The sequence below is a fragment of the Mustela nigripes genome, chromosome 15 (assembly GCF_022355385.1).
Source record: "Mustela nigripes isolate SB6536 chromosome 15, MUSNIG.SB6536, whole genome shotgun sequence".
NCBI classification, from domain to species: domain Eukaryota; kingdom Metazoa; phylum Chordata; class Mammalia; order Carnivora; family Mustelidae; genus Mustela; species Mustela nigripes.
In genome coordinates this window covers 31,635,295-31,650,791 of record NC_081571.1, presented here as the reverse complement: position 1 = coordinate 31,650,791, position 15,497 = coordinate 31,635,295, and the positions used below count along the sequence as shown (strand labels likewise).

Below are 15,497 nucleotides of genomic sequence, written 5' to 3'. Positions count from 1 at the left end.
CTGGCGCTTTTCATTCCCGATTGGTCTATGTGCAAAATGACAATGTTATGGAGAATAAATGGCAAGGTATTTTCAAAAATTTAAATGGTTATGTTCATTAATCCAGCAATTCTATTTCAAGGAATTTTTCTTAAGGGAATAGTCAGGAAAACATAGATGGAAAGATTTATAATTTAAAAAAAACAAAAACAAAAATAAAAAAACCCCAAATGCCAATCTAGAAGACTGGCAAAATAGACCATAATAAATCAGTGTGATGGACTACTACACAGCTATCAGAAATAATGTTACAGCTCTATCTGTTCTAGGACTATGCCATCACCTACCTGATTACTAAACCCTAAGTAAATATGCTTCTTGTTTTAAGAACCTTGTTATAAAAAGTACTTAATTCATGAGTCCATGGGATGGATTGGGGAAGACAATGACAATGCTCTAGAGATGGGACATTTGCTTCTTCCAGCAGTTGTATTACAAATCTGTGATAAAACATGAGGAAAAGCCACTACAAATTAACATTGGTCAACCTCAGCTGAATCATCACTATTACTTAGAAAATACTTTCTTCATTTCTTATAGAAGTTATTGCCAAGCCAAGCTTCCAGTCCTTTTCATTTCTTTCTATTATGTACTTTACCATGATGATTAAAGTCATCAGAATTATGATTCCATGGCTTTCCTTAACTCTATCACACAATCCCTCTGTGTCTTCCTTACTCTTATTTCTGTCTTTGACAATCTCCAAGGCCAGCCCTTTCCACCTTGAGCTTAGAGGCATCTACTCTCACCTTTTCCAAAATCTTCCATCAACCATCTCTTAACTGAACTTTTAACTTCCTTCTCTTCTACAAACATGTCTGCACTTTAAGAAAACCTATAGTCTCCTAATACCTCTCAACACCATCTATTTACCTTCAAGCCCCATAAGGAATAGTCCCATACACACTGCCTCTACTAAGCCTCCATCACTCTTATTTTACTAAAACTGCTCACTCGCAAGCACCAAAAAAAGAAGGCATTTCCTTAACCATCATGTTCTCCTTTCCTCCCACCCTCTTCCCTTGATCCTCTCTTGTGCTTCATGTTCTGTCTTAAGATATTTACCAAGTAGGTTTTCCCTCTGGCTTTCCTCAACCCTTCTTCTGACTCCCACCCTCTTAAAAAAAAAAAAAAAATCAAGAGCAAGCATTCCCTAAGGCTCTGCCCTTACCCTTTCCCTTCCTCTTCCCTCATTTGTTATTTCATTAGCAAAGCTCTAACATGCTCCCATAAATCCTCACTGGTTCACTGACTAGCCATTATATGACAGGTGCTATGTTATGCGTTACATTAAGTAAATAGCAATAACAATACATAACGTTTTAAAAATTTTCTTTATCTCCTCTTTCTTGAGAAACATAGTATGTGATCCCAACCTTCCTCCTGATCTCCAATGCTCCCATTTCCAAATACCGTTTAAACATCTCCATAGACGTGTTCAAACTCAACATTCTGAATCAAATATGACTTCTTTCTAAACCAGGCCCTCTTCCTGGTGGCGATTTCCATTAAAGTCTCATTGAGGGCGCCTGGGTGGCTTGGTTGGTTAAGTGTCTGCCTTCAGCTCAGGTCATGATCCCAGGGACCTGGGCTCCCTGGAGTGGGGAGCCTGCTTTTCCCACTCCTACTCCCCACTCTTGCACTCTCTTTCTTGCACTCACTCACCCTATCAAATAAATACATAAAAATCTTTAAAATAAATAAATAAATAAAATCTCATTGATTCTCCTGCCATCCAAAATTCAGTATTTCTAATTCCTTAGACAACGCAAGTATAACCTCTAAATAGTTCATGTGTTCATCTGCACTGAACCTTCTCAATGTGAGCCTTCACACGGAGGCACATTGAAGGCTCAAAGTGAGCCTTCCTTCACTCCCTGTTCATTTTACTGAAAGAGTCAATTGGAACAGGCACCATATCTCCATATCTCTTGTTCTCTGTTGTGCTCAAGATAATCCTATTTTACCTGCTGGAAGTTAGAGACTGAATCATGCCATCTGAAAACTCTATGAGATCTAAGATTATACAACTTACCTCAACTTTATGAAGAATATTATTTTTTAAAATCCCCCTAAACTTTTTTCTTATTAATTATTTATTTACACACCATTTGAGTGGCAATGAGTGGATGCTTTATAGTGCAAATAGATCCAAATATGATAAAAAGAGGATTATAAACTTATGAGTGGTAATTTTTTTTTTATGTGAAAAAGACTGAAAAGAAAACAATCACACACAAAGGATCACCCAAGATTTTTAACTTTCTTCCTGACTTGCCCTTTGGATATGTGGTTATAGACTCGGTACATATATGTAAATTAAAATTTTTAAATGCAGGCAAGAGTACTGGCTAAAAGGAGAAAACCTTAAAAAGATACTTTTTAGTAACTAAATCCGAATCACTGAGTTTATAGAAATAATACTAGTTACTAATCCGCATAATCTTGTTTCCTTATTGTTCCTTAGTCTACAAAAGTATGAAACTATAAAGTATGAAAATACTTTAATCAGTACTGTCAAACTTTAGTAATGCAATCTCATCACCTTTGTATAGAAGAATGTTAAAAAAAAAAAAAACTACATACCAAATCCATTAAGTACTGGAATATATCAACATATTATACCATGTGGTGAGTCTCAGACTTAATTGGACATGCTGGAGAAAAATAAATTGTTACAGGTGTTACAGGTTTTGTGCCCAACAGAGGCTCAAACAGCCCACTCTGTCTGCATCGATGCCCTCTTTGCCCTCTGTCTGCCCAGCACATGAGTGTAGAGCCACAATGCTCAAATTCTCCTTGTTCTGCCATGTGCCTGTTTCATCTCCCCAGCAAGATTCTCAGGTTCAAGGGGTGAGAACCCTGCCTTTTATGTCATCCTGGTGCAAAACTGGCTCACAGAAGGCTTTTGGTGTTTATGAAATAAAAATGTAACCTCTCAGTTAAAAGATGCTGTTAGGTAAGTTTAGGAAGGATTTTTATATGAAGGATAATAGTTATGTATGCCCACACTTGTTAGGAGAACAGAACAAATTTAACCATCAGCATGAATGACTTAAGCTACATAGTTCAAAAATTTTCTTCTTTTCTTTTTTTTTTTTAAATTTATTTATTCGACAGAGAGAGAGATCACAAATAGATAGAGAGGCAGGCGGTGGGGGGGGGGGAGGGGGGAAGCAGGCTCCCCACCAAGCAGAGACCCTGATATGGGGCTCTATCCCAGGACCCTGGGATCATGACCTGAGCCGAAGGCAGAGGCTAAACCCAGGTGCCCCTAAGCTCAAAAATTTTCTATACGGATTTTTGAATAAAGGAATGGTGGTATACTTTTTCTCCTGAAATCTTAAAAAAAAAGAAGGGGGCAATGCATACATATTTTATGTAGAATGAATACTTGTGATAGTTACTCAAAGCAGAAACTACATCAACCATAAGGATCCTTTCCTGCCCTTCAAGCTATAGAATTACCAGAGACCTAATTTTCTCAAATAGAAATCAGAAAAAATACAGCAAGATCTTTCTGGACAAACCATACCAGTTTTAACAATCCAACATGTAGGCATGAAGGTTTTCAAGATAAAGGAGGCTGCATGACCTAAAAATCAAAAACCATCTAAGCCTCTGTTCTAGATTTGCTTCTGATTTGATAAAAGACCCTAGGCAAACAATTAATCTGGAGGTCTGTGTCCTCATTTACTAAATGAGAATATCCTCAAGGGGTATTGTATATTGTCACTATCTAGGAAAGAAAGCAGTACTGGAAATTAAATTTAAAGTTATCGGACCTAATTAAAATAGAAATTATTACTGATAGAACAACAATTTAATGAAAAAGCTTCAAGTGACTCGGAATGGCTACAGTTTAACAGCACTGAGGAAGCCAAACAAAAACAAAAATAATTAAATTTTAAGTTCTTTATTTTAAAATATCAGAATAGGATCAGATGGATTTGTCAGTGCTCTACCACTTACCTGCAATGGGCAATTTAGGCTAGTCACTTTACCTCTCTGAGCTTCCATTTCTTTCTTAAGCCACACCATTTATGGTGCTTAACTCACAGATTGTGGTGAAGATTAACAAAGATAACCTCTGGCTCAAGTAAACCTGTACAAAATGATTAGCTGTTGTATTGTCAATACTCTCATCCTTTTAGTCATGGTGGCTGTCATCATCATCATCATAATCATCGTTGTCATTCTTTCAGGGAAATAGATATGATACAAAGAATACAAACTTTGGAACTGGACAGATCCTGGTTCAAATCCCACGTCTCCTGCTTAGCAGTTGTATGACTATGGCCCTCTAAGACTCAGTTACTTTACCTATAAGATGGGGAAGTCATCGCCATCCTAAGGATGTTTTGAGGATTAGATGCACTCATATAAGGCACTTAGCACAACAGAAGTCTCAATAAAAGTTGTTACTATGTCTTGATTTTTAAATTAACTTCAGTATAGTTAACCTACAGTGTTATATTATGTGCCCTGATTTTTCAAACAAATTCTATAAATCTGTCAAACAGTTAAAAATTATGAGTACACAAGAGTTGGCCTAAGCAAGATGGCAATATGGTAAGGAGCCAAGGCTTGAGTTCCAACTAACACAGAGGCCAGAATAAACAGAGAGCCCTTCTCCAACTGTCCAAGTGACAATTAGAACATATTACAACAATACGGCTGTAAAGAGTCTGGTGCAAGTAACAAGAAATTTAGCCACTCTCAACAGACTTGTATCTAGGTGATGCTTTTCAAATTCCAAATACTTAATTTAGCAACAAACTTCTGAAATACAACTTTGTTATTTTAACAGTGGTTACATGTAGAAAATAGCTTCAGCATCCACAAATAGGATTAAGTTTACAAGTAACTGTTTTTCCCTATTTTGACAAAATAAAAATCTTATTTTCTTATCAACAGCACTGTTATTCAACTTATTAGTTGTTGTTTTGATGACCTCTACTATTTAAGCAGCACATTAAAAAAAAGATTAATCCTTATTTTTTTCTATTAAAAAAGAGAGAATCAAGAATAATCCCAAACAGGGGCATCTGGGTGGCTCATGGAATTAAACATCAGCCCTTGGCTCAGGTCATAATCTCAGAGTCCTGGGAACCAGTCACACTTCAGGGTCCCTGCTCAGCAGGGAGTCTGCTTCTCTCTCTCCCTCCTTTTCCACCCCAGCTTGTGCGCACTCTTTCTCTCTCTCAAGTAAATAAATAAAATCTTTAAAAAAAAAAAAAAAAAAGGAATAACCCCAAACAGAAAAGAAGACATTAAAATACTATATAATTGTTTAAAGTGCATTTTTATGCTTAACATTAAATATGTACCTCATACATTATGGAACTGGAGAGAATTGTGTCAAATGTATCAATAAGATTCTAAGGTGAAAAGAGTTCCTGGCTTAGGAAAAGTTAAAGAAAATCATTTTACTTTCCCCATCCTGGCTTTCTACTCTCCAAATTATCTTCAGTGTCTCCTTTCAGTAAGATATTAAAATCGAAATGTAATTTATTTGTAGCTTAGTTAATTTATATTGGCTCATACTTGAGTAATGCAAGCAATTTTCTATTGATTTAAAGTCTTCCACTCCAGCTCTTTGGAGTCACATGGCAATAAACAGAATTAATAAAGAGAATGTCAACAAATAAGGGGGGGGGAGTACATTAATAGGATTTTAAAGGGTTAAAATAACAATGACTTAGATTTTTTTCAGGTTATTTTATCTTCTGAGGCAAAGGACAGGTCATGTGGTAGCAAAATATCTTTAACTCTCCTTATGTCTCCATGGGTGTCAAAATACCAATCATATAAATTTTCTTATTTCTCTTCTTTAACCAATTCTTTTTTAAAAGATTAATCTGTAATCCGCTTAGCAAGGTAATTATATAAAAAGTACTTAAAATACTTAAATTAACTTTACATGAACAAATTGATAAGTTTTGGCAAATATTTACATATAAAGCATAGTATAAAATTCAACATTTTCTTAACAGACTATAACTTACTTCATCGGTACCCTTCTCCTTTTCTATATCCACTCAATTCATTGACATCTATATAGGAATGATAGCCAATAAATGTATTAGAAACACTCAGCCTGCTCAGTAATTTTTTAATGCAAATTAAAGCCTATTAATTTGGCAAAGTACATACAAATAAATACCCAGTGCTGACAAGAATTCATGAGGCAATCATGCATAGTGCGCTGACTTAAGTGTGAGTTGGAACACCCTTTCTGAAAGGCAATTTGGCAATACACATAATTCTTGAATTATTCTTGAAAATGTCTAGACTTCTCCAAAAATGAATATTTAAAAAAAAAAAAAAAAACCTCTATGATGACAGGAATTTGTTTTTCTTGCTGTCATTCTAGAGAGGGCCTGACACGTAACAGTCATTTTGGTGAGCATTTAAGAAATTCTCTCTATATAGTATGTGTGTACTATAAAAGCATTTATGAAATCAATAGACATATATCTATAAAGAGCATTTATAATATTATTAATCAGAAAGAAAATACAAATTCCCTACTATAGAATTACTAACCTAATTCTAACCTTCAGGAGTACAGTTCAGTTTAACCTCTGACTTTATGATCAATCATCCTTAATCTTGTGTGAATGAAGATAAGTGAAAAGGTTGATAGTCATGACCCTCAACTTGGAATTGGGGGTTTTGTCAAGGTTTCCAGCTGAACAGTCAATTAGTAATTACTTGAACATTAGTCACATGTGCATGCATCAGGCACACTGAACAACCCAAACTTTCTCTCCCAGGACCCACCAGATGGCCACAGGCATTTTTTCACCCATCTTGGCCTTCGTAGGTTAGAGCCATCACCTACTGGTTAATGAAGATACTGCCTCTCCCTTGATCTCAGACACCAAATTAAGAATGTTTATTGTTCTTATTGTTCTGTTATTATGGTTAAGAATATTAAACAAGTTAAAGAAATTTCCAAATAAAATAAAGACCTTTCAGTCTAACAACATATGACCAGCTGGTTCTTACTGGGCAACTTCATCTATCTAGAACTCAGATGGGATTGATTCCTTCTAATCACTCAAAATAGATGTCAAAAAGATAAATACCTTTTCCATTGATGTGCCCTCTCGTCTTATCCAGAACTGTTTTATTGTTAATTTACTTAAAATTTTAATAAGACTGATTATCCAAAGGAGAAACCTATCATCAAATAAAAGGGCCAATTATCTTCCAGACAGTTTTTAAGTGCCAGAGATAAACAAGAAAGTTACATTCTGGTAGGAAATGCACACAATAAACGGAAACACAGAAATATTAGGTAAATTTATGTAGTGACAGGTACTCTGAGGATCACACTGTGTAATATGACAGCACTGTATTGTGCATGGAGTGCGGGCATCATCAGTGTTTACTAAAATGTTCTGAGAATTTATAATCTGAATGATGAGGAGGCAGGAATATATAGATCTGGGAGAAGATTATACCAGGCAGAGGAAATATTAAATACAAAGGTTCTGAGGCTAGAAAGCATTCAATCTATTTTTAAGAAAACAAGGCCATGAAGCAGGAGCCTAGAAAGCAAGGGAAAGAGGGAAAGGAGCTAAGGTAGACAAGATTAGGTCCTGCAAAGTACTGTGGCCATATTAAAGGGTTCAGACTTTATTTTGGGTGTAATAGGATTGCATGGATGTAAGCAAGGAACTGTTAGATCTGATTATGAACAAATAATAAAGAATAGTAAGAGATAGAAGAAAAAATATGAAACTCAGATATAATCTCAACAAACAGTCTGAAGTATCTTACGAAAAGAACCAATGTTCCTATGCCACAATTACAGGCTTGGAAGATGTCTGTAGATTACATCCCCAATAGCGGATGTTCATCATAAAAAGTAGGAGTTGCCAAGAAAACATAAAGTGTAAGATATTACCATACACTTATAATAGCACTTTAAATATTTCATGAACTATAAAACAGATATCATCCAGAACTATGCTTTTTAAAATGGCAGGCACAGTATAATATTACACAGTGTTATCTAAATAATTTATGTTTCAAGAAATAAAAAGTTTTAAGGTTCCTTTAAACAATAAACATATAAAAGTCCATTTTCTCTTCTTCACTATTTGCATTACAACAATCAATCCAGATATAAAATTCATTCAAAATATGTTTTTAAATCCACACTCTACCAAACACCCAGTGCTCTCAGTGTCATTAAATCTGTTCCCATCTGGGCGCCTGTGTCATTCAGTCCATTAAGTATCTGCCCTCAGCTCAGGTCATGATCCCAAGGTCCTTGCCCTGGGCTCCTTGCTCAGAGGGGAGCCTGCTTCTCCCTCTCCCCTCCCCCTCCCCCTTTGTGCTCTCTCTCTCTTAAATAAATAATTAAAATATTTTAAATAAACAAATAAATAGATAAATCAATCAATCTGTTCCCATATCCCCTCTCCACTACTTCGGCTATAGTATCCGTTTTCTATGCTCTCTCCAACTCCTTACTCTTGGCCTCCCTAGATTCAGAAAAGAAGCAGGCATTGTAAAAGTGTATTTTTTTCCACATGTAATTAAAAATAATGTACAAAGTGAACCATGGCACTAGGTGAATAAAACAGATTTCTTTAAAATGTACTTCTGGGCTTCATCCACAAAGGATTACTTTTTAATTGGAAATGTGAACTCAGATTTTCTCACTACATGATGCTAAGTATGATCACTATCCTTTAAGGGGAAGACTGCCAAATTTCCCCATCTTAAGTATATTTTTCCTTTTTGTAACTAATAAAGTAATCTATAAGACAATGTGAATATCCAGGTCTCCAGAAATTCTTTCACTCAGTGGTTTTTTTACACTTATAGTAACTTGACCTTTGTATAACACATTTGAACTGAATCTGATCCACTTACATGCAGATTTGCAGATTCAATTTGATGAACTGAAATTGATCCACTTATATGCAGATTTTTTCATTATAGTGTTATAAATGTTTTCTTTCTGATGCTCTTAATAACATTTTCTTTTTTTCTAACTAAGAATAGAGTATATAATACATATAATATCCAAAATCCATTTATCAACTGTTTGTTATTGGTAAGGCTTTCAGTCAACAGTGGGGTATTAAGTTTTGGGGGAACCAAAATTTATATGCAGGTTATTGATGCTCAGGGGTCAGCAACCCTAACCCACTTATTGTTCAAGTGTTAAGTGTATACTCTTTTAATTATAAATAGTGTGCTCATGAGTGTGAAGAAATGTTCAACAAGCTTCATTATAATATTGAGAAAATATCATCTTAGTTGGTAATCTGCACCTAAGAACCTACCTCTCCCCCAGAAAGGATGTAGTACCTGGAAGTATATACTTAATTTCACTATGCTTAATACACCTTTACCTACCTGACTTTTTTTTTTTTTTTAAAGATTTTATTTATTTATTTGACAGAGAGAAATCACAAGTAGGCAGAGAGGCAGGCAGAGAGAGAGAGAGGGAAGCAGGCTCTCCGCTGAGCAGAGAGCCCGATGTGGGACTCGATCCCAGGACTCTGAGATCATGACCTGAGCCGAAGGCAGCGGCTTAACCCACTGAGCCACCCAGGCGCCCCCTACCTGACTTTTAGATGGAGAATACTTTCTAAATGTGCTAGACAATTTCCTATATTAAAATCTCCTTAATTCCTTTTTAAAAATTCAAATTTCTATGTGCAAGTACTAGGAAGCAATTAAAAACTAAGAAATCAGCATATTGATCTTTAGGTAACATTTTAGAACCATTAATTTCATCTACACTTTCTACTTAGTGCTAAACCAAGAAGGCATTTCCAAGAACAGGAAAACCAAAATTCTAAATTAAATCTGTCTAGAGAAGGCACAGTACATTATCTTCACTATCACATGGGCTAGCTCTATTCTGCTTTAAAAATCAATTTTGCATAGACCTGGACTAAACAGTCATGTGTTGCAGTGTGATAAGAACTTGCCTGATCAATGTAAAAAGCTGTGCCTCCTCGGATCTCTCGACGCTGTTTGAGATCGGTTTCAGTGGTGTCCCTGGACAAGGCAATGTATTCAACTTCCCGTCTGGTCAGCTCCTATAGAGCAGAGAGTGAAATTGTCCCCAAATTAAATCCAATTCCCAACATATGCTTTGAAGCCAGTTATACGACAATGTTACTGCCCTAGAGAAGAGCATTCTAAATGTAATTCTGAATTAAATCCTTCTGAGTCTTAGCTGTGAGAAAAATGCAAAACATTGAACGTTAATGAAAAACATGCACGTACCTCTCCTCAGAGCTCTACTTTTGCTGCATCCAATAGTTCACTACTTAATAATTATTTACTTCTTAAGCAATAATAATCATAGTCAGGTCTTGTAAATCTTAGTATTTTTTTATAGAATTCTTTTCAAATACCACAAGTAATAACTTGTTTAGTTTTTTCACAAATGATAGTCATTTCAGTAAGTAATGTTCACCTTTTTCTTAAAGGGCATCTACATTAATTAAGTCCATTAACCAGTTTACCAACCGTATGTGATATGTTGGGTTCACACTTAACCAAGTGTGAAAACAAGGCGAATACTAATACAAAGATCAACAGAAAAGGGAAAGAAAACAAACACAGCTCTTCAGGAAGGACAAGAAGAAAGGAGGAGAGGAAGGAGAGGGAAAATAGAATTCTTTCACAGAAAACAAGCATTTTGGTTTGAAGGGGAAACCATCCAGAATTCATTTCTTTTGGAATAATTTATGCATCCCTAATGTCTTTTCGCCCTGCATGTGACAATTACATACAAAAAGTTTTTAACATTATCCTTGGTTTTACAATATTGAATTAAAAACAATGCTGCGCTCCAGTTAAATAAGGCATACGATATGTTGTTATTAAACAGGAAGAACAAATTAATTACTGACGTATAAAGAAGAAAATTGAATGAGCATGCCATTCATGGTAAAAGAGGATAAGTCCATACAATAGGATTTTTTCCCCTCTGCCTTATCTCCATGTAATGCTGATAAAAATATAGTGTCATTTTCATTTTGTTTTTATAATATACACCTGTTTCCATATACCCATAAATTCAAGTACGTATGAAAAGAAGAAAACATTTTAAATAGAGAAAACACACATATAATGATGAAGATATGGTGATACCAAACAATATTTTTCTAAATAAGAATGAACTGCCAGTGAAAGCACACTTTTGGACTAAAGCAGCAACTCCTCTTGTTAGTGGATACCTCCTTCTTGCTTCTGGAACACATCGCTGGTATCATCATGTTGGGTTCCCTGATTGGTTGAATGTGGTCACTGGAAAACCCTGTCAAAACTGGTTGACAAAGTCATACATACCTCTTATTGTTAATTTGTACCAGAGTAACACCCTGAACTGCCACACTGACAGCTCAGACCAGACAAGCACCAGCTGCTGCTTCCCAGGGATGGTCTGAGCAACTTCACCAACAGTACCAGGAGCAGCAGATGGAGGAGGCAGCAGGGGTCTGTTGAGTTTTTTGGGAGCTATCATAAAATTCCTTCTACATGGATTAAATATAAAAGACACACAGCTATCAAATTATTTCTACTTCATTTCTTATTGGTTCAGCAGGCTTGCCCCAAAATCTCTGCCTGTACAGTCTTCATCTACTCTGGATATTACTAAGCGTAGGATCTGATATCTAATGGCAACAGTACCCACTTGCAGAGTTTGCAAGGAAGCTTAGGCTAGTAAGCTTTCTTATGTGTATTTCCACATCCTAAAGCTGCCTCAGCTCTATTTCATAATTTAAAGTTTGTGGGGTTTTTTTTAGAAATACAGGTTTCACACTTACAGACTTATATTGCATTTTTGAACCAACAAGACTCCTGTAATCTCCCAGCCTTTCTCATTCCATATTCCTAACAAGCTTCAGGGTCTTGCCAAAAACAAAACCAAAGTAAGATACTGTGGTCATTGTAATGAACCAGGTAGAATGGATTCTCAGCAGCTGACTCAGCATTCCTAGATAAACCACTTTGCCTTGTTTATTAATAAAATAAGGCTAATACTACAATGACCCATTATATCTCACAAGCTGGTTCTAGGAACACACATAAAATATGAAAAGTATGCGCTCAAAGAAGTTAGGTTCTTATTTGCCCATTGTATTTTTATCATCCTCACCCTATATGATATTAGAAGTACCAAAATAAATCTACTACTAAAATAAAAGAGTACAGAAAGCATATTTCAATAGCACAGAAATCAATTCTTTAATAATCAAGTAACACAAGGAAGCTGAAAACAAAGTTCTTCTCTTCATCCTAAAAAATATCTTCAGAACAACTTCATCTGATCGCATTCTTCCTCCCATCAATAGAACAATGTGTATTAAACCTGACAAAGTAGAAATATAGTCCTATACATTTTTTAAACCTGTGTTGAGATTTTAATATTTCAATTCACTTTATAACTATGCTCAGAGAACTACGAACATTTAAGAGAATAACAGGTCAGAGAAAGGATTTGAAGTCTAGCTCCATCATTTACTAGCTGGATAAAGCTCAGTAAGCTAGTTTAATAAAGTAAGCAAGTTTTAATAAACTCGTTTTCTCTATCTAAAGGGAAAAAAGCATGTAACACATAAGAGATATTTTACAAACTTGTGCCTTCCCTTGAAGACTATACAACATCAAAAAGTCAAGAGAGTTATTTGGCATTTTAGGATGTGGATCTAAGATAAATATTCCTTGAATAATATAAAACTGGGTTTTGTTTTGTAATTTCAGAATTTATGATCCAATCTGCCACTCATTGCCTGAATTTGAATTTCTTTTTTACCAGAAGTTGAGAACTTTCTAGTTGCAGCCAAAATTTCCTAAAGCTATGAAAGATAAATGCACATTTGCTTCCCAGAATACTTATTCCAAAATCTTTATTAAACAGGTTATCAACCTGAAAATTTTTTTGAGTAATGAATAATCCTTATATTTTTATAAATTCTTAATTTATTTTAGAACATAATTAATCCAAGTTCCCTTAGGAATCCATAAGAATCAATTGCTCACCAGGTATTGCATTGCAATAGAACGTCGAAGAGGCCCAGGAGGTCCTATTAGAAAGACATCTTGCCCCAAAAGATCCTTCTGCATTATCCATCTTAGATGCTGAATTACAGATTGAGCCACAGAGTCTGAAACTTCAAGAGGAAAAAAATAAATAAAACGAAATGCAAACCAGACTACTACTTATAATATAAATCTCCAAGCAATCAATATATTTAGTATATTATATTTTTAAAAGCATATCTATGTGTACACACATACATACTCATTGATAGATACACCTGGCGAATTCTCACACTGCTTTATAGTAAAACCATTGTTATCAATGTTAAAACAGGACAAAGTTTATGATCTCATAAACAGGCACATAATCCCACATTTAACAGTTTTTAAGAACATTTGAATGATCACCTGTAAGTGTCACTAAAGAAATAAAAGCGATTTTCAAGGGCGATATAAGGCACTGGAATTGTTATTTTATCACAGTTTTACAGTCCAGTGCTTTTGTTCTAATAAGGGACCATGATCAAATCATCCCAGACAATTAATGATTATCACAATCTTGAAAAATTGAAGAAAACTATTAACTTAAATTGTCAATAGGATGTGAGATCTACCAAACTTCACGGTGAGAAGGTTAAGTGACTTGACATCTTCAGATGTCTATTATTTAAGTCTATTCTTATACACCAACTCTTGGGAATAGTAGACTACTTCATTCCAATGCCCTTCTAAGTCTACTATTAAATCACCCATTAATCTGCTCATCTTCTGCCTACCCATTTTATAAATGTTTGAATTAATATAATTAATTTGTGTTTGCTCATTTGTGAATCACCCAGTGACCTAGGAAGTGCATTTCTAGGTATCTAAGAAACACTCTTGCCCTTCTACATCAGGAGACAGATGGAATACTCACAGAATGCCATTCAAGATAAAACCGAATACAGCAAAGAAAAGGAAAACGTACTCATTCTTAAAAAAATAAAAACACAACTGGAGACTGGAAATGGATAAAACACACATAAAGGAATACTACATAATGACAAAAACAGAATGAACTACCACTACTTCCAATATGTTTAACTCTTAAAAGATATTCAGTGAAAAAAATTAAGTCACAGAATAAATCTCATATGATACTGTTTTGATAATACTCAATAAGCTAGCAAACTGAATTCATTAGAAATCCATACATATGTAATAAAGTAGTGCTTGAGAAGCAAAAAAACAAGAGAATGATAAATTCAGGATAATGGATACCTAGGCAGAGAATCATAGAAATTCTCAGGGAGAATAATATTCTCAGGGAGAATATTACCAAAAACCAAGAGAATTTCAATGGTTTTTGGTAATATTCTAGTTCCTAAATTGGATGTGGGTTACAGTGTCTCCTTTATTATTGTGTTCCATTTTACACATAAACACACATATATATCCCAGATAAGTCCTTTATATGTACTGGATATATTCCATAATTTTTACACTTTGTTTAATCACCCAGTGAGGTCATAAAAGAATTCAAAGATCAAACTAAGAACACTTGCCAAGGCTAAAGCTGTGCTTCCCCCACCAACCTCAACAGCACAACTTTACAAGTGTAGTCTACCTCCCACCCCACCCACAAAGCTAACATTTAACCATGGGAAAAAATAAAGAGAAATTTCTGATTTCCTTTATCCTGGTGAAATGATCAAGAACAAGGTTTGGGGGGCAGCCTGGTTGGTTTGTCATGTCACTGGGTTCACACTAAAGCATCTCATAACTTCCCCAAACCAAGTGCCTCTATGTCTGAAAATCAGGAGATTCACCACTTAAGTGGACGTGTGTGGCTTCTCTCCTGTCCTCTGAATTCTCTACAACATGCACAGGGAACTTATCACCCTCGAGGGGGCAAACACTGGTCCTTGGAAAAGGGGTTGAAAAAAATCGTTAGATGTTACAATGGTCTGCTGTCCACTAAAGGGATACTGTACATAAAAGATATGTAGTAGAACTGTGGTATTAACATTTCATGAGATTGGGGAAGACAAGTTGGGGTTTAAATGTCCTTGGACGAGCAATAATGAAAAACAGATTGAGAAACATTGCTCTAAGACCTAGACCTCTGAAAATCTACCAAGCAGTTTCAGGATGCTGTGGAAGCAATTCACCTGAGACTGGAGACTCGACCTCATTTATAACTATCAAATGTCCACTTAAACTATTTTCTTTCCCACTTCAGGCCTAAATCCATCTTTGTGATATATAGTTTACTCTTTCTTATTTCAAGATGAGTTAGTCAGCTTGCTGTATAAGGATGACACAAGATAAAAGAGTTAAGAAGCTTTAGCTTCTCTGTCATAAAATTACACAATGTTCCCTATCCCATGGATCTACTACCTCTTCTTATGCCAATATCAAATATATAATTAAAAACATGAACACTT

At 35.3% G+C, this 15,497-nt stretch overlaps 1 protein-coding gene across 1 annotated transcript in view; it reads right to left on the bottom strand.

Moving 5' to 3' along the window:
* The window catches only part of VWA8 (von Willebrand factor A domain containing 8), a 326,523-nt gene that overhangs the window by 271,569 nt on the left and 39,457 nt on the right, over positions 1–15,497 (bottom strand). The window contains exons 3-4 of the mRNA XM_059378120.1: positions 13,072–13,202; positions 10,005–10,115 (exon numbers count right to left, since the gene is read on the bottom strand). Of these exons, the coding sequence (XP_059234103.1) occupies positions 10,005–10,115; positions 13,072–13,202 (242 nt within the window). The remainder of the gene's footprint in view (positions 1–10,004; positions 10,116–13,071; positions 13,203–15,497) is intronic.